General features: G+C 37.6%; 1 protein-coding gene across 9 annotated transcripts in view; it reads right to left on the reverse strand.

Moving 5' to 3' along the window:
• The window catches only part of LOC18440126 (embryonic stem cell-specific 5-hydroxymethylcytosine-binding protein), a 36327-nt gene extending 26397 nt beyond the window's left edge, over positions 1–9930 (reverse strand). For 7 of the 9 annotated variants that reach the window (XR_016058169.1, XM_088870354.1, XM_088870356.1 and 4 more), the window contains exons 1-3: positions 9717–9827; positions 8173–8326; positions 7271–7356 (exon numbers count right to left, since the gene is read on the reverse strand). Coding sequence is in view for 8 of the 9 variants with exons in the window: in XM_088870354.1 (XP_088726480.1) it covers positions 7271–7356; positions 8173–8326; positions 9717–9811 (335 nt within the window). In the remaining variant the exon portion in view is untranslated. Of the gene's footprint in view, positions 1–7270; positions 7357–8172; positions 8327–9500 lie in introns of all 9 variants that reach the window. The other 2 variants (XM_020670916.2, XM_020670915.2) reach the window with 2 other exon arrangements.
• Between the last annotated feature and the right edge of the window lie 6469 nt (positions 9931–16399).

Genomic DNA, 16399 nt, shown 5'->3' on the forward strand with positions numbered 1-16399 from the left:
TGTGTGTCGAGAGAGAGGTGCTGCACATTAAACACTTGGAGCTCATGGCCAAAAGCCTTTGTTTTGGTCAAGGGCTCCATCAGGGTGCCTAGGTGGCAGCACAAATACATAAACGAATAGGGGCCTGACTAGGCCCTTTTTTGGTTCGGCCCGCTGCCTAGAGCAACTAGGTGGTTAGGCAGCCGAATTTTTCATCACTAATAAATTGGACATACCTTAAGAATTTAGCATAAACTAGATCTGTAGCCTTCCCCAATGTGTGAAAAACAACAAGAGCATAGATGCGTGTTGGAAGGAATAAGACAGTGTTTTTGAGGACTGGGGACTCATCCAAGTCAACTCGACACATGTATGTCTCAACTCTCGAATCTCTAAAACTTGGACAGCTCAGACCACATTTTAGGGACAATTTGGGTATGTTCAATGAAAACCAATTGAGCCTTGCATAGGACATCAGGAAGCCCCAAGCATTTTGTACGCATGTTCGGAATTTCCCAGCTAGCCACTAGATATTGGTGAAATGCGCTAGAAATCGAATGTTGTTTATATGAATCCTGATGGTTTTCAGACTCTCTCATGTGGGGTGGCTTCATCAGATTGTATGATTTCTATTCTATCACCATATATCTTCAACCCAAGTCCTAAATTCCTTATTGCACATCATCGTCCATCTCAATTATCTGTTCATTTCAGTTTGGCCTTGATCCATCATGTAATGGCACTTCTATTATCAACTCTATTCATTCTCTCAGCAGGCCCCCCAGGCATTGCACAAATATTGAAGTTGTGCGAAATGATTTGTGGCTAAAGGCAATGTGAGAACTTGCATTCAGGATGTGGTACACTTCCCAGAAGTAAAAACCCATTATGCTTGCAAGCATATATGTAATGAAAAGGGCCTAACACCTAGCACTTGGAATCATAATAAGTGCAAGAGTATAGTGCGAAGTATGGAATACTTGTTCCGGGTGCATGCTCCATAAGAAATCCTAGTCATCATTAAATCCTAGCCCTTCATCTTTAAAAATAAATTCAAACTTTAACGCTAAATTATCTACATAAAAAAAGACACAAATACTCAAAGGCAAATAAAAATAAAAAAATACCAAATAACCCCAAACACAAATTCACACTCCTAAGAAAAAATAACAAAATAAAAAAATTAGGGGAAAAAACTAGTTGTCATTCTCTTGGGTTTGGGAGAAGCTCGAGCTTGAGCTCAAGCTTGTAGACTCAAAAGTTGAATCAAAGACTCTCTTTTGTCACCATATAGGTATACCTCTAGGTGCTCATCTTCTTCATGGAGTTCATTGGTTTTTTTAGCCAAGTGTATTCCATCTCCCCTTTGGGCATTTACAAGCATGATAACCTTTTTCACAACACCAATAAGAAGTGACCCTGGAGGAACCCACTTCTACTTGTTTCTTGTTTTCTTCGTTAAATTTTGAATAGTGGGAAACCCCCTCTTGGGTTAATGAATCTCTTTTTAGTGCTCCAATATAACTTGGCCTCCACTCGTAGAACATATTGAAAAGCCTCGCGTAAGGTGCAGGGATAGTGCAGCAAACTTCATCCCTAATAACTGGTTAAAGCACTACCATTAGCAGCTTCCAAAAAAAGTAAAAATAAAAATAAAAATAAAGCTTCTTGGAACACATGGGCAACCTTTTTCCCTTCATTCTTTTGGAGATTGGTTCGAGCTTCCTCTCTACTTAGCACTCTCTACTTAGCACTCGTAATGTGGTCAGGCCAACCCATGGACCTCGCAAACTAGGTACAGGTTTAGGCTAGGCTCTAGACCTAGAGCAGGTATGGGTCTAAAATGAAAGTAGTGGCTATGTAGGATTCCCTGGGTGTAAATTCAAAAATTTTCTATTTTTCTTTTATTGACAACCAGGTAATTCTAATTACAATGCAAAACTATGGTGGAAGTAGAAAGCAAAACCTAAATACAACCTATGGATCTTAACTCTTACTACCTTAAAAGGAAAAAAACTTTTATTCACAAACTAGATCCAATTACAAGTAGAATTCTAAGTCAAATAAGAATCCTAATACAAATAGAAATCAAGAACCATAACTAAGAATTAAAACAAAAAATAAACAAGAAAAGCTAAGAAGACTTATCTGAACTTTGCCTAGGGTCACCACTATAAGACTTAGCACAACGCACACCCAATTACCAAACCGATGGCGCGCTGATCCTTGGCCCTACTTGAGTCTTCCAAATCTGGAAAGCACCTATGGCAATGCCCTCTCGCAAAATTGGGGATGAGGGCATAAATAAAGTAAGGTATTGTTTCATCCCTTAAAAGACTGAAACCACCACAGAAAATTAGGTTGGGTGTGGCTACTCTCAAGCTTGCTAGGGTGGTGTGCCATACTCTTTTCACCCTGCCTTACTAGGTGGGGCATCACCTATCTCAAGAGAGAAGAGGCTAGAGAGAGAAAGATGGAGAGAGAAAACTAGGGTGTGGATGGGATACAGAGAGAGAGAGGGGTCTCTACAAGAACATATGAGGTGGTTCTCCCCTTTATATAGGCGTCATGGCCTAGAGTAAGCCAAATTCTAATGAGACTCAAATTTAGCCAAGGAGTCTAAGTAACCTGTGAGTTGAAGAGAGCATTGTTTTCAGCCATCCATTCCTTAGATCAGCCATCACGATCAAGGAAGAATCCTATAACCATTATCCCTCAAATCCTTGGCCCATATCCACTTCCATTCAAACTAGAATTTGATATTCCATAGTCCCACATAATTAGGACTCTTTTCTTATAGAAATACTTCTAATTTCATTAGAAATTCAAAGGCAAAGTAGAAATTCAAAGGCAAAGTAGAAGGTCTAATTCCAATTAATTTTCTGGGTCAAATATTCTCATAACCAACTAAATATTATATTAAAGATTTTCTTTAAGAATATTGTCCATAACAAATAGTGTAAAAATATGGGCATCCCACTCTATGGGATGGACGTGTGGTCCTAGTGGGTCCACGCCCTCCACAATGTAGGGCACCCAATGTGTGGAGCTAGGCCCTTTGCCCCCCAAATGGGTCCCACAAAGCCCCTCACAAATGGCCATTTAAAGGCCTTACGAGAGCAAGTAAAGAATTTTATGATAATGGAACAACGAACTCCAATGGGGGTATGGTCTAGAGGGGCCGAAGTTGGCAATTCTGATGTCGAAACTCAAACTAGGCTTGACGAGCTAAGCCAAGTTGAGTTATAAAATCCAATGATACCTAGGAATATAACACAACCAAGAAGGGTTAGTAGGGTTACCCCTTGATGAAGTCAGAAAGATGCTTAGGGTAGTTAGCCAAGGGACTTTGTGACTCTTATGTATGATTGGTAGGTCTGAAGGGACGAGGGCCGAATCCTCATTATAACCACTACACTGCATATACATATGACAGTTGTTTTGGGAAGTACACACCATTGAGGATGTTGCATATACATGGGCGAGAGATAGCCCCCATGCACCAATTGCGATGTGTGTGGATCGATCTGTGTGACCTAGGCTTATTCCTATGGGGAACCTGCAGTCCATAGACTAGGATTGTGTTCTTATCACCTACTCGTTGGCTTTGGTAGTCCAATCATGCATGCCTATGATGGACTGTGGGTTATGAGCACTATTGGGTCAGTTTGAGAAGTGAGTGTGGAACATAGTCACTAGTAGAAATGGAGTGCCTCAATATTTTCGCTTTTTCCTTAGCGAAGTTAGATCCGATTCCTATCAAATTAATTTACAAATAATTAATTTGGTTATAAATAATTTTTAGAATATTAAAATATATTTTTAGAAGTCTCTGGATATTTTATTTCATCAAAAATGATTTTTAAATAAGCTAAACTGAATTTTCTGGTATTTAAATATTCAGAGAAGAAATAACATATCTATCCTTTTTAAAAATCATTAATTGTTATTAAAATATATAGGGGCCCATTATACTTTATGGGCCTCACCATTCCATTTTGGTGAGGCCGTGGGGCCCACTAGTGCCCATGGAGTGGCACACCCCACTTTTCTCCTTCTCTTTCCTTTTGTGTTGGCTTATGTCATAAACCATTCAATTAATTGAAATGAGATAGGAAAGTTTTTGAAAGGAGGCTAATTGATTTTCAAAAGAAGCATGTATAAGAGATTGATTGAAAAAAGAGGTAAGTATATTTATTTCTTCTTTACACTAAAAATTTGATGGGATTAGGTTAAGGAAGCTGAGGGGTAAGGTTGTAGCATTTTTCATTAGACCATGATGGCTGATCTATGGATTGTATGGCTAAGATGTCTCACCCCACGGGTCACCTTTGATCAATAGTCTAGATGAAATCTTCATAAGGATGGCTAAACCCTAACCCTAGCCTCATCTTTATAAAATCCTTTATTGGGGGGGTCATCTCTCAGTATCACAACCTAGAGCTCTCTCTCTCTCCTCAAGGTGGCACACCACCCTCTCTCACCTCTCTCTATATTCCTCTCTCTCATACTCATACTCTCTAAGAAAAATAGAGGGGACACGCCGCATTGAAACCTCCATAGAGGGGGCACGTCCCACACAGAGAAACAAGAAGAAAGCCCTTATTTGTTCCACTTGCTCTCATATCCATAGAAGGGTTTCTAGCCAAAGCTTCCCAACTTGGTGAGATCTAAGAAAGACCTTGATCCCGTCGACCATAGGTGGAGGAGACCCAGTGTGGAGTGTGCAAAGTCCAATTGAAGTAATCTTTTGGCATCTTATTTATTTTAATGCATTATCATGTTTCTTAATCCCAAGTTCAAGTTGATATAATTTTGGTTATGTAATGAAATGTTGTTAAAGTGACAACAAGTGAGAATCCAAATTTGAGTTTTTATTTATTTATTTGAGTTCTTATTGTAATCTTTGGACTTATGTAAGTGTTCTAGCTGGTTCAAAAAAGAAAATTTTAAACTTTATAGACCGTGCTAGTTCACATCGTCCACTTTAAAAGATACCATTTTAGGAGTTTTTGTGCATAAAAGTATTTACAAAAATTCTTAAAATTATATAAAAATCACATAATCATAAATAAAGTTTGAAAATAAATCCTGACATTCCAAAAATTTTGAAACGAATATAATATAAAACTAGAAGTAGATTGGTACCAATGGGTCAGGAACAAGTCACATTTCAAAGGCACTCCACCTATGCTAGACTCCATGATCCACGATTTCCTCAAACTAACCCCATGGAAGCCAAACCCACAATCAATTGCAAGGGCTCATAATTGGTCCATCAAAGCTGGCTAATAAATCGCAGAACCGCGATCTTAGTGTGCAGATTATTGGTTCCTCCTAAGAGCAAGTCATATCCATAAGGATGCACATACGCACATATTACTATAGGGCACAAGGGTCAGTCTCTTATACACATATGCCCGATTCCCTCTACATAAGGCTGCTTCTTAGAATGCAACTCTCGTGTTTATATGCCATGCAGTGGTTGTTGAGGATTTGCCCCTTAGCCTTATAGGCCCGCAACTGCACACAAGTATCCCAACTGTTTCCTAGCTTTCATTATCATCCCTGAGCATCTCTCCGACCTCAATAAGACATGACCCACTAAAACCCTCAATGGTTGTGCCTATGCTTAAGAGTAAGGATTTTGGACATGACCTAGGTCATAGGCCACCCAACCCAAGGTCAGTCATCCAACATTCCCACTGGAGTGTGAACACCCACTATAAATTGTTTATTTTACATGCTCTCAAGGCTTTTAAAGGCCACAAACTCCAACATCTCTCATTTGGTGTTTGAAGCCATACACTCACTCTATCTCATTGTCTCTCGAGCCCATCCCTTACATGCTTGGCAAACACATTTGCCACCAATCCTTTCGTCCAAGGATCTGCTAACATACCCTCTATTGCGATAAAAGCGACCTCAACCTCTCTTGTTCAAATCTCGTTGCACACGTGGTAATAGTCCGCCTTCATGTGCCTGGATTTCTTAGAAAACCATGGCTCCCTTAGCCACTCAATGTGGCCTGGTTGTTGTAGAAGATCCTCACACATGGGCACTTATTGTATCAAATTTGAGTTGATTTAGGATCACTTGTCCCTCTCCCTTTAATTTTTCTCTTCTTTTTTCTTTAAAGGGTTGGAGAACAAGAGAGAGAGGGAAAAGAGAGAGAGAGAGAGAGAGAGAGAGAGAGAGAGAGAGAGAGAAAGAGAGGGGTGGGTGGGAATGTTGAAACTACAAGTGAGAGATCCATGGGAACAGGAGGAGGGAAGGCTGCTTAGATGTTGAGAGAATATGTCAGATTCTCTCAAGAAAGTCTAACAAAAAGGCAGCTGGTGAATCTTCTGGCAGCAGCTCGAGTGGGATAACGGGTATTACCATGGGGTCTCTCTCTCTCTCTCTCTCTCTCTCTCTCTCTCTCTCTCTCTATGAGATAACAGGTATTACCATGTGGAACTCATAGGCAGTATTCACAAGAAAACAATTCAGGGAAGATATACACCACATGCATTACTAATTCTCTAAAAATCTAGAATAGAGGGAGTGGAAATGGTTTTTTACTGAAATGTTCAATTTTGTTTGGGATGACATAATCACATTAGGAGTTCGACATTGTGTCCTTCCTCTGATATCTTTTCTTATTGGTGGAGAAGGGCGTTTTTCGAAGTTTATGCATTGTCCCGTTCCAAGTGTAACCTATGTCCTAAGCTTTATTGTACAACAATCTAATATTAAATACAACAAACAGGGACCGAAACCCCTTGGAAACTCAACATGTTTAAAAACATAAAAATAAAAAAAAATCCGTCTGGGACCTCTCACTGCTTTAGAGCATTTGAGCTTAAAAGGATAAATGATTGCTTATTCCATTAACATGTATACGAATTACAAAAATGGGACAAAAATTCTAACTCTTCACAGGACAAAACTTTATAATATCGAACAAAATAACATATGACAACTACGAAACAACATTGAGATGCCATCTCAACATTCCTTTCAATGCCCTCAATTGGATTTATTTTGTAATTATTCTTAGTAAAGTTTTGTACCGATAAAAAAGAAACATGCTCAAAACTAAAACATCGATAACTAATTCTGTTAATAATAATAGCCACCCTTGACCTTCCTCATGCAACACAAATATCTTAAAAAACAGAGCATAGCACAACAGACAACATTTGGTATACCCATTATTTCTAATATTACCCTGAATACAAACTAGGGGGAAAAAGAATCTGAAAGGCCAACCAATAATTCAAGCTACAGAATTTCAGTTCTGATATACCCTTCAACAACCACAAGACAGCGCTTATTAGGCACAAGCCGGCGAAAAGATGCCTTCTCCTGTATTGACTCAGAACGAGCATTGAACTGTAAGAAAGGAATATAAATTAAAAAGCAGAACAAAAGAGTTTGAGCATTGAAATGCAACAAAGAAAAATGAATTTGATCTAGGAAAGAGCCTGCTTTGATTCACCCATTCATTGCGGAACAGCAGCCTCAGCATTACAGTCCCCAGTTTGAAAACCAGGTTACCAACCAAGATAAAAGCCAAGAACCATAAAAATGGCGCAAGTAGTATTTTGCAAGCCAAAAACTGAAAAGTGCTCATATTTTTTGAAAAACTAAAATCCAGAAAACAGTCATTCTTGAAAAGTTCAGGCCACAAACTATGGGTTAGAAGACAACATTTGTTTTGATAGACATTGTGTTATAAACATAAACTGAGATAAATATTTTTGGTGGGGTGGGTTTGTGGGAGTGCTTTTTGTTTTCTTTTCCTTTTTTTTTCTGGGAGGTGTGGAGGCCGGGTTGAGGTTGATCAATTTAGATTTGAATCTTGACACTGTGCGGCATCCCTCATCACCTTATTCACTGAAACTAGAACTGAATCCCAAGTGAAATATAGAATAAAATTAACACAAGCATAGGGAAAGTACATCTTATGTATATAATACATGAAGTGTTTAGTAACAAGCCAATCAAGCATGCAGTGAACACCATAATACTGAAAACAAGAAGAGTAAATCTTTTTTTTCTCCACTATTCAGACAAAGTATCGAGAAAATAGTGTACATATTACTAGCACATGGACACAACCAAGGAGACAGACTTCCACCATTTTCCAGTGATCACAATGGATCTAGTGTTATTACGACATGAACAACAGAGAAGATGGAAGTTTACCATTTTGAAGTGATCAGGCTTCTCAGTTTTCTTTGTGAAACTAGGAACAAGTCCCCATTTCATGCAATGTACCACATATCCGTGTTTCGATTCTTGTTCCTTCCGAAGCACCGGTAGGTATGCTCCTGGTGCAATATTGTATGAAAGACGATACCTAAAAGGCAAACCCACCCAATTTCAAAATATGAAATCCGTTCAATAAATGTTCAGCACTAGTAGTGAAAGAATGTAACAAAAATAAAATACTCTCACCCAAAAACAACAAACAAAAAAAGGAGTAGATCTTAGGCAGATGATATTGTCTCATCCAAAATACAAAATATAGAGAAATTCTCCAGTGGTACACAAATATACCAATGTTGCAAAAACTTCTCACAAGAAAGTCAACAAAAACATATACAATCTGAACCAATAAACCAGCCAGTCGATTGAAAGGTAGTATTTCCGGCAAGCCCACTATTGAATTAGTGGGAGATTAAAATGCATATCAATGAAAAACTAAACAACACCCCCTCCTAATGTCATGGTAGCAACTTGTCAATTTTGTCTAAGATATCTTACGACTCCCATGTAACGTGTTTAAATCTATTGTTGAAAGAGTAAATCATCAAAGGGCCTTCAACTAACATAATATCAAACCATCCAAAGCCTTAAAGAAATAATCAGATCGCTCTCACGCAAGATATATCATTTGGTATAGCAGGCAAAGTTACAGTAGAATCCAAAAAATTATTAAAGCTTATGTATAAGATAAATCCCATGTGTGTACATCCCCTTTGTTATAGGACACATATATGTTGAAGTACATCCCTCATGTGATGAAATAACCATCTAGGCAACCAGCTTCTCTATTTGCAAAAAGACACAAGGGGAGTCCTTGAGTCCAGTGCTGGACACGTGGAATTTGTATGAGGCAGGTCAGGCTTTGAACCTTGAAGTTGGTCCCTCAAGAAAACCAAGCTAAAGAACCCAAAGAAAGGAACAGAGGCTCCAATCCGTTAAGAGCTATCATTGACATGGCAGCTTGTCAATAGGAATAAGGTTTTTAGCACGAAGAGAATGAAAATTACCAACACAGACCAGGGATAACAGCCGAGGCTTAGTTGGAATGAATCTGAACAAAAGAGAGGAACATTTTCTAGGAAGATTATATAGTACAGGATGTACACGAGAGACCCGAATATACCATGTGATGCTCCATCCTATGAATATAGAACAAACGACCCAATAAAAACGCTTGCTAGGATCAGAAGGAGGAGAAGAAGATGACTCTAAACTGGTTGAATCCCCGTAAGACTATCACATGGAAGTGGGCATGCAGCAATTACCTTGCTATCTTGAGTTGGAAGCTAATGTACATGTGTATTGTGCGGCATGATTTTGGAGGTAAGTAAAAAAGCAATAAACAGACGCATGTTCCAGTGCCGAGGCTGAGATTTTCTGAGCTCAAGTGGCTGATAACACATTTCCATGGCATCAACTCAGTCCTCCATGAATAAGCAAGCAAAAAGAGGAGGGTATAGAAAGAGTATTCATTACCATACCTCTGGGTGTGTAGGGTGGGGAGGTTGGCATTGAAGCCGCAGGCCCTGGGAACGTCCTCTACTGGATTCAAAGTACACCGGGCCCTTCCGCACATCTTCTTTCTCCCTCCCTTTTCCCTTCCTCCCTTGCAATTAAAATACCGAACACCACGTTTACCTGCACCTCCTCTCTCACTGCTCACCGCTAATGATAAACCTGACGGACAACGCATCTGATTTGGTTATAATTGAATAACATTTTTAAAAAGGCATTATTTGGTCATTAAGTTGTTTTTAATTGAATAAGAATGACTAATTATATTTATGTTAACTTTTTTTTTTTGACAAATACTATTAATTGATAAAAAATATAAAAGTTTTATTATTTATCACTAAATTTATATATTTATCATTGTGCGATTAAAATAAAATAAGTAATATTTAATTCAAATACTGATAAGTAATTGATAATACTATGTAATTATTACCTAATGTTTTCCTTGTAAATTACATTAGTAAATAATAAAAATATCATAATAAATCAAACCAAAACCGTTAATTTCACTACAATAATTAAAGCAAAATCCTGAAATTTTTATTCTAAATCTATTACCCTAGTATATAGGGATCTAAAATTGCTAAAAAATCTACAAGCAACAAATAAAAATTGACTTCTTTATCAATTATTAGCCACATTTACCCAAGTATTCATACCATTCGAAAAAAAAAAAATGAGTCCCTTTTTCCAAATAAAAGGTTAATATCACGAATTATTCAAACCCAACAATATAATACATCAAAGTAAATCTCATAGATCATAAGTTCAAAAATCCCTATTAGAAATTAAAATTCGTATAGAAGAATCAAAGGCGACTACAAAACTCTAATTTTTTAAGCAATAAAATAAATCATACCTCGTATGACAACACATGGCATCGTGAACATTCCTCTTCCCCTTAAGTACCTACATGATTTCTCTTCTTTTGTGCTTATGAGAAAGGTAATAGGTTGGCTTTCTCGCCATGGCCTCTTACTCTCCAAAAACTCCTAGTGATAATTGATCAATTTTATAATGTTGGTATGTATATGTGATCTAAACTTAAAAAAAGGAAAAAAAGCTTTCTTCCATAATCAAAACCTTAAGTTGTACATCAATGGATCAGAAATATCATGTGTCTGACCTACAAAAATATCATGAGTCAGAAAAAACTTATTCCTCTTGAAGGCTCTTGAAGTTGCAGATGAAACATAAAGGCATAGCTAACAAAAACCAATTCAAAACAAAGAGAATATGAAACATGAGAACCAAATAAAATACAAAAAATAGAAACAAAGAGCAACCATCAATTCTTAAACACGTACCTTGTTGGGTTTATGTGGCCTTTAAAGGCCTAATGAGTGTGTAATAAAAAATATTTATTATAGTGGAACGTAAACTCAATAGAAGTGTGGTCCCTCGTGGATCATACTAAGCAAATAATGTTTGTTGATACCGGACTGTGCTTGAAGATCTTGGGCAATCTGTTGGAAATCCCTAGGTACCTGGGCATAAAGAATAAATCGAGAAGGGTTTTGAGTTAGTCCTTGATGAGGTCGGAGCTTATGCTTGGATGAGTGAGTCGAAGGACTGTATGACCCTTGTGTGTGATGGTAGGCCTACAGAGACGGGGGCTAAATCCTCATTCATGTTCCATCACACGGCATGTATATCGATAGATCGTTCGGGAAAGCTAGTTATCCACCCTTTGGGTGAAGCATATGTATGTGCGAGAGAGATATCCCTATGTACCATAGAGTTGTGGTCGCATGTCGTGGTGACCAAGACTCGTCTCTAGGGGAGGACCTGTAATCCAAGAATTGGGATTGCGACCCCTTGGCTCATCAGCCAGACTTTGGTGACCCACTAATGAGCCCCTACTTAGACTGTGGGTCATGCGAAACACTGGGTCGGTTTGATAAAGCAAGTGTGGTCTGTAGTCCACAGTTGAAGGTGGAGTATCCTGTGATCGTTGACAGAATTCCTAAACCATATGGATCACTTCCCATCATATTAATTTAATTGTATTCATTTTATTATAGAAATTATTTTAGATTTATTATTTGAATTTTTATGAATCTTTTAATATTTTATTTATGATTTTTGGAAGTATAAAAATGAAGTTATTGATTTTACAAATTATATAAAATTCAAATAATATTTAAATAAAATTTTAATAGTGCACATATAGGCCCACCATGTGACAAATGGGTGGGGGGCCACATATGGGTAGGACGCCCCACCCATTGCTTCCTTTGTTATTTCTTTGATATCAAGTTTTGTAATTTTTGGAAAGTCCATCTTATAAGCATATCATCAAATATTGTTTGGGAAATATTGACCATATCTTATATTCATTATTGATAGAATATCTTGACTTGATATTTCTGAACATATTATTATAGAATATATGAGATGGATAATACAATTTTATGGAATGTATAATATATTTAATTTATTTAAATATATTGATTGGAAAATGGTTTAAAGAAAAGGGGATAATGGTTCATGCACATTTCATAATGTTGATGGCCCATTTATGGAATAAATTGCTCAGATCTCTCACCCAAAGTCACCTTGATCAATGGTCCATATTCAATCTCAAGAAAGAGACAAACTATGGGAACCCCTAAAGAAATCCTAGACCTAAATTTCACTATAAATAGGGGTGCTCTCCCCCCATCTCAACACACCTCTCTCTCCTCTCAAGCTTTCTCTCTCTAACCTTCTCTCTCTCTTAAGATCCATAGGGGGCACGCCCCACCCCTAGGTCTCATTCTCTCTTTCTCTTGACCTAAAAATACTAAAGGTTGGGAAACTTAGGGTTTGAGCCTAATTGTTTTGGAGTTAGGGTTTGTAGATATTTAAGGGTGGTTACATAGTTTGACTAAAATTAGCTTTTTCGATTCGAGATTGAAGTTAGACTGCTGATCTCGCGCCATTGGATGTGGTGACCTATGTGGGGCGTAATAAGGTTTGTTGAGGTAATCTCTGACATCTTCTCTTTTATTTTTTTATTCTCAAGCATAATATTAAGTTATAAAAATGGCATAAAGTGGTTGAGTTTTATTTTTATTTTTGTCCTATTTTATTTTGAAATATTTATTTATTGTAACAGACCATCTATAAGTGATCTTTTTGCTAAAATAAAAAGGAGTGATTACTATCATTAAAAAAAATAAAAATTTTATTCCTCTGGGAAAGATCACGCAGGTCTTTCTTTGATTGGAATCAAAGTTGGTTTTACTTGATTACCATTAGGAGTCTCTTTCTTATTTTTCTTTACTTGAGAATAGAAAGGTATGGTTGCTCATACTTTCATCTTAGAGATTCTGAAAGCCGAAAATTTTGATGGGACCAACTTTGCTTCATGCAAAAGAAAAATCAAATTTGTGCTCTATGAGGAAAACTTGCATGAGGTACTTCTTGAGGATCGACCTCGTCGTCCAACTGACGACTCATCTCAATAAATCAAAGATGAGTGCGTCAATTGGAAGAGGAGGAATCTGATATGCAAACACATTCTTTTATTTGTCATGACTGACTCATATGTTTCTAAATATGAGTCAATCTATACTGCAAGTGAGATTTATGATAAACTTGAGAGAGAATATGCTGAACCCTTTCTTATGAAGCAAATCATGGCTATGAGGAGATATAATGAGTTAAAGATGACAGAAAGTACCAAGTTTGTAGATCATGTGCATGTCTTTCGCGTGCTAGTCAGAAAGCTAGAAGACACAGGCATGAAACCCAATGAATCTATGCAAGTGATTCATCTTATGAATTCACTTCCTAATTCATGGGAGACCTTCATATCTTTCATCTCAACCAAAAGGAAAGCACCAAAACTAGAGGAGCTCATCACTGCAATCAAAGTAAAAGAGGAGAGGAAAATTCAAGGCAACTATTGACAACAACTCCAAGGAAAGCCGTGCATATGGTAAAATCTTCACCTTCTTTTAAATTTAAGAAAGGAAATGAAAGAAATAATTTTGGAAAGAAAAGATATTTCAAAAAGAGAGATTTTAGAAATAAGGGAGCAAGGAGAGAGACTCGAACTTGCTTTATTTGCAAGAAGGTGGGCCACATAGCCAATCATTGTAGGTTCAACAAATCTGGAGGGACCAACAAGGAATTGATATATGTGGTTTTTGAGTCTATGCTAGCTGACCCTAAGGGAGATTCTTGGTATCTTGACTAGGGGGCAACGGCCCATGTCACATACACCGATGATGGTTTCCATTTTTTCACTCCCATGGGGTCGGGACAATAGCATATTTACATGGGAGGAAATTAAAAGACTGATGTACTTGGAGTTGGAGATTTCGAGCTGAAACTGAAGAGTGGGAGCACCTTGATCCTAAAACAAGCATTTTATGCTCATGATATGATAAAGTGCTTGGTTTCGGTTCCTAAGATATCTATAGCTGGATTCATAACAACTTTCATTGGGGAGAAAGTGGTGGTCAAGAGGGAAAATATGTGATCATGATTGGACGACTTGTAGACGGGTTATTTATTATTGAATAAAGAGAACGTTGCTTATGTCTCGTCCCCTAATGAATTAGATGCTATCCTATGACATATGAGGTTAAGACACATTAATATCAAACGAATGGAAATATTTAAAAGGGACGGGATTCTTCAAAATTATAAGGGAGATCTGTCGAAAGTATGCGAGTCTTGCAGGACAAAAAAAGCTACTAGTGTATTGGAAATCATTCATAGTGACTTATGTGGACCTATGAATGTGACCACTAAAAGTGGAAAAAGATATTTTATCTCTTTTATAGATGATCACTCGCGATATGGTCATGTGTACCTTATTCATGCAAAATCAGAAGCCCTAGAAAAATTCAAAGAATATAAAACCCAAGTAGAGAATCAAACCAACCTGAAAATTAAAGTCCTTATAACCGATAGAGGGGGGAATATTCATCTGACATTTTCAAATAATTGGGATCATCCATCAGTACACTATGCTTTATACTCCTGAACAAAATAGTGTAGCTGAGAGAAGGAATATGACCTTAGTGGAAATGGTAAGGAGTATGATGGGGCATGCAAATCTCTCTTTGGAGTTTTGGGGAGAATCCGTATTAATGATATGTTACATCCTTATCCGGACTCCCACAAAAGCTGCCCCACTTACTCCTCACGAAATTTTCACAGGTCGTACTCCCTCCCTTGAACACTTGAGAGTTTGGGATTGCTCAGCCGATGTCCTTATCCCACATCAAAATAGAACCAAATTGCAACCCAAAACTGTCAAAACCATTTCATTGGTTACCTAGATCATGGTAAGGGGTATCGATTCTACAACCTTGAAACATGTGCAGTTATTTAAAGCCACGATAGTCACTTCTTCAATGAAGAGTTCCTTGAAGCAAGGGTGAGTAGAAAACAAACCTACTTTTATGAGGAGGCCAAAAACAAGGATGTAGTTCGAGACCCTGAACCTGAAACTTTTAAACTAACCCAACCTAAACCTGAACTCTCTGCAGAAAGTGAACATTTACCTGAACCAAGACGAAGTAACCAAGTCAGTAGACCACCTCTTTACCTAGAACAATTTGCCTATCTTAGGGAACATTTTGATAGGGTTGGGGAAGATTCAGATTTAGAACCTAAAACTTACAGTGACGCCTTGACCTGTCCTGAAAGGAAATACTAGGTAGAAGCCATGAAAGATAAGTATACTTCCATTAACCAAAACCATGTATGAGAATTATTACCTCTATTTCAAAAGTGTAAGGCCAATGGTTGTAAGTAGATTTTCAAGAAAAAAGTTGAACTCTGAAGGGAAAATAGAAAAACTGCACATGTTTTTCCCCTATGTTTTTCTACACCCAGAAAGAAGGGATAGATTATGATGAAACTTTTTCCCCTATTGTTAAATTTCTATCCATATGAATCCTTATAGCTATAGCAGCCCATTTGAGTTTGAGGTTCATCAAATAGGTGTCAAAACAGTCTTTCTTAATAGGGATTTAGAAGAAGAAATTTACATGACCCAACTTGAGGGATTTGAGGAGAAATGGAAAGAGAACCTAGTGTGCAAACTTAATAAATCCCTTTATGGCCTGAAACAAGCATTGCAACAGTGATACATAAAATTCCAAGAGACCCTTGCTCTTACAGGGTTCTCTACAAATAATGAGGATTATTATATATATCAAAAGGTCAATGGGACTGATGTGGTCTTTATATCGTTATATGTGGATGATATGCTAATTGTTAGCAGCTCAATTGCCCTAGTAGTAGAGACAAAAAATTTCCTTGCACAACACTTTAATATGAAGGATCTTGGAGAAGCTTCATATGTGTTGCGCATCAAGATAATAAGAAATAGGAGAGAGAAGACTATCTAACTTTCCCAAGCAACCTACTGTAAGAGGATACTGGAAAATTTTGATATGAATATGTGTAAGCCCATGTCTACCCCAATTGACAAAAAGCCGAAGCTTAGTAATAAAATATATCCTACCGAAGACATGGATATAAGAGCCATGTAGAGAGTATCATACAGGAGCGCAGTTGGGTCCCTTATGTACATCATGACGGGAACAAGACCTGACTTGTCCTTCGTCATGAGTTTGGTGAGCCGTTTCCAAAGCAATCTAGGAGATGAGCATTGGATAACAGTTAAAAGAATTCTCAGATA

Source organism: Amborella trichopoda, chromosome 6 (genome assembly GCF_054954075.1).
Source record: "Amborella trichopoda isolate Santa Cruz 75 chromosome 6, AtrichopodaSantaCruz75HAP2 v2.0, whole genome shotgun sequence".
Taxonomy (NCBI): Eukaryota; Viridiplantae; Streptophyta; class Magnoliopsida; order Amborellales; family Amborellaceae; genus Amborella; species Amborella trichopoda.